General features: G+C 40.1%; 1 protein-coding gene across 1 annotated transcript in view; it reads left to right on the forward strand.

Annotated features, from left to right (window-relative positions):
- The first annotated feature begins 226 nt into the window (after positions 1-226).
- LOC107285969 (vomeronasal type-2 receptor 26-like) overlaps positions 227-6,733 on the forward strand; it is an 11,632-nt gene continuing 5,125 nt past the window's right edge. The window contains exons 1-4 of the mRNA XM_015814254.1: positions 227-384; positions 1,867-2,158; positions 4,570-4,862; positions 5,108-5,372. Of these exons, the coding sequence (XP_015669740.1) occupies positions 227-384; positions 1,867-2,158; positions 4,570-4,862; positions 5,108-5,372 (1,008 nt within the window). The remainder of the gene's footprint in view (positions 385-1,866; positions 2,159-4,569; positions 4,863-5,107; positions 5,373-6,733) is intronic.

Raw genomic sequence — 6,733 nt, forward strand, 5'->3', positions numbered from 1 at the left:
ATACTATGCTAATCTGAGGTTGAATATTACATTTCCAGTTCTGGAGCCAAGCTGGACCATCTTCAGAACAGTAGTGCTCTTTTATGAGCAAATCTTCCTCATAAGTGGTCTCTGTGCTAGAGATAGAATTATAGCAAGGATATCCATCATGATAGGTCAAGTGCTGCTGCTTCTACAAGTATGGTTCTTTCTGCTTCTGCTTCTGCTCCAATTTCCCTATGTGAACATGGTGATGAAATGTCCCTTGAAAGTGCTAACAGAAGGAAACAAGGAATTCAATTTCTACAAGCCAGGAGACTACTTGATCAGTGGAATCATATCTTTATCAAATTCTATATTTCGATCCTATGTTTTCTCCCAGCCTCCAACACATAGATTTGCAAGGTAATTATGGAAGCATATATGTTTTTGTTGGTCATTGATTTTACTTCTTCCAATGTCATTTTAATAGGGAATCCCAAAAGTGCTTTTTCAAAAGGCAACTGGGATTTTCTTTGTTTTTTCTTCTTGAAGACATTTTGCTTCTCATTCAAGAAGCTTCAGCTCTGACTGAAAATCTAGTTAGCTTTTGAAAAAGCACCTTTGGGACAACCATGACCTGGATGATTGAGAATCTCCATAGACATTTAGTAGGAATTGATTCCCGTTTCCCAATCTCTAGCTTCTTTCAAGCATGTTTATTTTAATCCCAATTTGCCCTAAGAAAAAGGCTTAGAGGGCCCAACATACATTTTTAAAAGCTGCAATATGGGTGGGTTTTTTTAAGTTCTTCAGTAAAGATTAGAATTAACATTGGGGGGGCTTTGTTAACATTCTCACAAAATGATTATTAGGTGAATAGGGTCTTGCTTGTTCACAAAATGATTACTGTGATAACCTGAAATAGAGTTGTGCTGGCTGGGGAATTCTGGGAGCTGAAATCTACACTTAAAAATTGCTACGATTGAGAACACTGCCTACAGAGTCAGCAAATTTCATTTTACCATTTTATCAGAAAACAAACCAGTGAGACTGCCCTCCCTATGTCTCCTCAATATATTGCTCTCCTTCCTTCCTTCCTTCCTTCCTTCCTTCCTTCCTTCCTTCCTTCCTTCCTTCCTTCCTCCCTCCCTCCCTCCCTCCCTCCTTCCTTCCTTCCTTCCTTCCTTCCTTCCTTCTTTCTCTCTGCCTCCCTCTTTGTGTCAATTGTTGTGCAATCCCATTCCGTATGTTTTCTTTTCTAATGGTTCGGGGATTGAAGAAACTGTGGAAATGAGTTAAATAAATAAGCAAATTAAGCCTTTGCAGAAAACCACCTTAAATGTGTCACAGTAAGAGGTAAGCTACTGTTTTCTCTAACATTTATGAATAGTTATTGTGCCACAGAATTACTGCTGGAACTGAAGATGGTTCTTGGGTAGAAGACCACTTGTCAAGAGAGACCACCCACTCAGATTAAATTTGACACTATTTGAACCAAGCCATCAGTCACCTCCTGGCTAATGCAATAGGAAGTATAAACATACGAAGACTCATTTGTACTACGGGGAGTGGTTGGCTTTCAAAAATAAAATTAACAGTTGCCAAGAAACTTTCCTACTTTCACTTGTCTTTTACCAGTTCTTATAATTGCATTAATTTTGTTTTCCAAATTACCTCCTTGAGTCACACTTCTGAGAAAAAAATTGGATCAGCTTTGGACCTTTTAGTAGGAGCATTTTGAGTCTGACATACAGAGCAGTTCTTTTTGTTAATTGTTTTGGGAAAAAGCTCTTATTGGTATCAAAGCAATTGAGCTTTTAATAGTAAGCTCTAAGAATTCTATGATGATGATTCGCTGTTTTTAATGGTACAATAAATGTCTAACAGCAGAACTTATCATTGCAGTTTGGAATACATGAGCTACTGGCAAGTTCTGCCCTTCTTGTTTGCCATTCATGAGATCAACAAGAGCCCAAAACTCTTACATAACATGACCCTGGGCTATAACATCTATGAGAACTTTTTCAATGCAAGAATGACATACGAGGCCATGATGGACTTGCTCTCTACAGGAAAGGACAGTGTCCCAAACTATAGTTGCGGAAGACAAAAAAATCTGGTAGCTGTGTTTGAAGGGACTGATTCTGAGCTCTTTAATCATGTATCAACCATGCTGGGCATCTACAAAATCCCCCAGGTAGGAATGTAAAATGAACCCACATTCATGCCGTACATTTTTCCTTGTTAGCTCAGAGGATAGATCACCAAGTAAATCTGGAGGAAGACAGTAGATATTAAGAGACTTATAATACTATTCTTCCCATCATATCTTCACATGTTTCTTTCAGATCCCTGGCAACTATGTATAACATGTTTTTTTTTAAAAAATAAATAAATCACAACTTAGCTTCAAAGATTTTTTTTTTTCTGCTATTGAACTGCATCAGGACCAAAAACACTAAGAAATAACTACCAACTGGGAACATAGACAAACCTTCCCCATTAGATAATAATAATAATAATAATAATAATAATAATAATAATAATAATAATAATAATAATAATAATAATAATAATAATAATGATGATGATGATGATGATGATGATGATGATGATGATGATGATGATGATGATGATAAAGTTGGAAGGGACCTTGGAGGTCATCGAGTCCAACCCCCTGCTCAGGCAGGAAACCCTACACCATTTCGGACAAATGGCTGTCCAGTCTCTTCTTAGAAACTTCCAGTGTTGGAGCATTCACCGCTTCTGGAGGCAGGTTGTTCCACTGGTTAATTGTTCTAACTGTGAGGAAGTTTCTCCTTAGTTCTAGGTTGCTTCTCTCTTTGCTCGGTTTCCATCCGTTGCTTCTTGTTCTGCCTTTAGGCGCTTTGGAGAATAGCTTGACTCCCTCTTCTTTATGGCAGCCCCTGAGATATTGGAACCAAGTCTTATAATCCTCTGCATCGCTTCTACTGCGGCATTTTGCAGTCTGCAGGTCAGGAGACACACCTGTGAATTTGCATTAGTTCCAAAAGAAAGAATTCAAAAGAAATCTTAATTTAGTGAGGGCACCAGGAAAAATGCATGTTCAGAAAATCATGGCAATGTTTCAAGCTGCAGAGCATGGGTGTTTCTGTCCATGGGGATCAATGTCTATGTCATAAGATTTTTCATCTTCAGACATTCTGAATTGGATGCTTGAGCAATTCTGTTTATTACCTCTCCTGTGTTGCTGACTTGGTCTCATTTCCTGGCTCTTATTGCTGCAGAGGTATCAGGAAAACCATCAGCCAGCTTCAAAACACGATAGAAAACAAAATCTTTGCCCAGCATTGAACTAAAATCTCTCCTCATTGCCCAGAGTAGGCAGAAAATTATATCGGCCTTAAATTTGATGTCCTGGTTCACCAGAACTATTCTTGATCTACTGTACTCCTTTCAAGTCACATCCTTGGTGGATTCTCAGGATTAAGCATGAACAATATGGGATTAAAAAAGTGATTTGTTTAGTCTTCTAGCTTTGTTTTTCTCCCCTCTCAATATGTCATCAGCTAGTTTGGGGGGGGACATCCACCAATCAGTATAAGTAGTAAAAACAGCATAGCCCATTTCTCTCTGGGTGGCCAATCAGAAAGTAGAAAAAAGACAAATGATGATGGGAGTGGCTATATATTTTTAATTAGTGGATAGAAAGCAAAGAGTAACATTATAAGCTGCAATATTTTAAGCTTTAACCAAACCCATGAAGTATGATTAGGAGTTCCTAAAAGTCAAGAAAGAGACAGAAAAGTGTAAGAAAAAAAAAAGAAGAAGAGAAGAAGAAGAAGAGAAAAGATGAAGATATAGGTGGAAGAACAACAAACTTATTGATTATTAAATGAATCTCGTGTGTGTGTGTGTGTGTGTGTGTGTGTGTGTGTGTGTGTGTGTGCGCGCACCATTTTGGACAAATGGCTGTCCAGTCTCTTCTTAAAAACATCCAGTGTTGGAGCATTCACCGCTTCTGGAGGCAGGTTGTTCCACTGGTTAATTGTTCTAACTGTCAGGAAGTTTCTCCTTAGTTCTAGGTTGCTTCTCTCCTTGATTAGTTTCCATCCATTGCTTCTTGTTCTGCCTTCAGGCGCCTTGGAGAATAGCTTGACTCCCTCTTCTTTGTGGCAGCCCCTGAGATATTGGAACACTGCTATTATGTCCCCCCTCATCCTTCTCTTCATTAAACTAGACATACCCAGTTCCAGCAACCGTTCCTTATATGTTTTAGCCTCCAGTCACCTAATCATCTTTGTTGCTCGTGTGTGTGTGTGTGTGTGTGTGTGTGTGAGAGAGAGAGAGAGAGAGAGAGAGAGAGACATAGCACAGAGATCAAATAAAGATCTTAAAGAAAAGATGTTTTTTTCTCACAACTTATTAGGGAGAAGGATAGAAGATAAGGTAGATATTTTTTAGATTTTCTCCAGAATACCATTGCTTCTTTTTGTATAAGGAGGAAGGTGGAAAATACAAGTAGAAGGAGGATGCAGAGATTTTGGAACAGTCTCAGCAATGAGAATGGGCCCTTTATTTTCCCTAAAAATAAAACAACGCACCGATCTTTTCTGTTCTTATTAGATCAACTATGGTGTTAACACTCACATCCCTGAGCAGAAGCTTCATTTTCCTTTTTTCTATCGAATGACTCCAAAACAAGAACCTCCTTACTTGGCAATTGTGAAATTGCTCCTGCATTTCCGATGGACGTGGATCAGCATCCTTGCTCCAGACAATGAAAATGGACAAACATTCAGAAGAACCTTTGCACCTGTAGCTGCAGCGAAAGGCATTTGCGTTGTGTTCTCAGAAAGCATCCCAGTGTTGCTTTGGGAAAAAAAAGTTTTCATCTATTTAGTCTTAAAAAGAATGAGGTAAAAATAATTGTTTGTCAATTGGACTTTCAAGCAACAATGACGCTAGCAGTTTACCTACATGCAGCTGACACGAGAAACAAAGAATTTTCAGGAAAAGTGTGGATTGTAACAACTTTGCCAGACAGAAGTGTGAGAGTGTTCTACCATTGGGCTGATCTTGAACATAAACATGTTTTGTTATCCTTCTTAACTCAGGCAAAGAAAAGAACGTCACATTATGATTTTATATTGTATTTCTCTAGTGTTGTGGAATATGGGGCAACACCATTTCAGTGTTCACATTCAAGCCCTGTGTGGTCTAAGAAAGTTTGGAAAAGATGTATAGAAAGAGAGAGCTGGGATATTCCGCCCAAAGAGGTTGTTGCAAAGTTCCTGTCTGAAGATGCCTACAGTATTCCCATTGCAATCCAGGCTTTATTGCAGGTCCTCAGTGCTGCCTCATCCTTCCAGCTAAGCCAGAGGAAGATCAGAGACCATTTGATACCCTGGACAGTACAATCATGGCAGGTGAGATTTCTCCTTTCAAGTTCCTTGGTGACTCCCTTCAATTTCTATGTTCTTCAAGGGGAATGGCAGGCCTGGGAAGGGGTTTACACAAGACAGAACTGATAGTTTACAGAATTCAGTAGGATCTCAGAGGGGTTTTGTTTGTTTTTTTCCTAGTGGAAAAGGTTGTTCATCTGAATCAGTTGTGAAGAAATGGCTGTAGTAATATATGTACTTGAAGTGGCAGCCATGAGCTGGTGCAGAACAGGCCTAATCCTCCCTTGGGCTTGGTGTCCAAGCAACTATGGCCAAAACTTCATGGCAGGGTGTGAACTTCTAGATCAGTGGTTCTCAACCTTTTTAATGCCGCGACCCCAACCGGTCGTAAGTCGAGGATTAAACCAGTCGTAAGTCGAGGACTAAACCGGTTGTAAGTCGAGGACTAAACCAGTCGTAAGTCAAGGACTAAACCAGTCGTAAGTCGAGGACTACCCAACCGGTCGTAAGTCGAGGACTTTCCCTGCCCGGGAGCACCGCGCATGCGTGGTTCCGCCCCCTGCGCCGGCCGAGGCGTAGCTGGCAAGCAGCAGAGACGGAGCAGGCCAACCACCAGCTGGCCCAGCCCAAGGGAGGTGAGGCACCCGCCGGAAAAGGGGAAAAAATGGCGGACAAAAAAAATGGCGGACAGCCTTGCTTGGCGACCCCCATGAAATGGTTGATCGACCCCAAATGGGGTCCCGACCCACAGGTTGAGAACCACTGTTCTAGATCACTCCATGCCAATTAGTATTCTCTCATTATTGTATACTGGAGTCTTATATATACTGTATATGGATTACTTGCATTTATGTACAGACCAGACATAAACTGACAGGATAGCAATAACATTTCAATCATTTTTTTTATTATTTATTCAATTTGTATATGAGCAGCATGATGGCCTAGAGGTGGAGCTCTCGCCTCACTATCAGGAGGCTGTGAGTTCAATCCTAGATAGCAGCAGATATTTTTTTCTCTCTCTGGGTGCAATGAGTTTGTGGCCATCCTAATATTTGGAGGAAGAATGTTCCATATGGTGGTGCTATGGCAGAAAAGGCAGCTCCTTTCCTACTTCGGATTTCTGGGAGAACTGGTGGTACCATAGCAAATGTTTCTGAAAGACAGCATGATCATAATAAATAGTCTTCATTTAGCAACCCCAATTGGGAACAGCAACTCAATTGTTAAGCGAACTGCTCTTATGATCTTCAGATTTCCTTTGCTTAATAGACCATGAAGTCAAAAATGCAAGGATGGGTTGTAAAGTTACTTTTTTAATTACCATCATAACTGTGAATGGTCGCAAGGCAAGCAATAAACATGGAATATCTAATAATAATAAC

This window comes from Protobothrops mucrosquamatus, unplaced genomic scaffold (assembly GCF_001527695.2).
Source record: "Protobothrops mucrosquamatus isolate PMUCROS unplaced genomic scaffold, P.Mucros_1.0 scaffold_84, whole genome shotgun sequence".
In the NCBI taxonomy this organism is placed as follows: Eukaryota; Metazoa; Chordata; class Lepidosauria; order Squamata; family Viperidae; genus Protobothrops; species Protobothrops mucrosquamatus.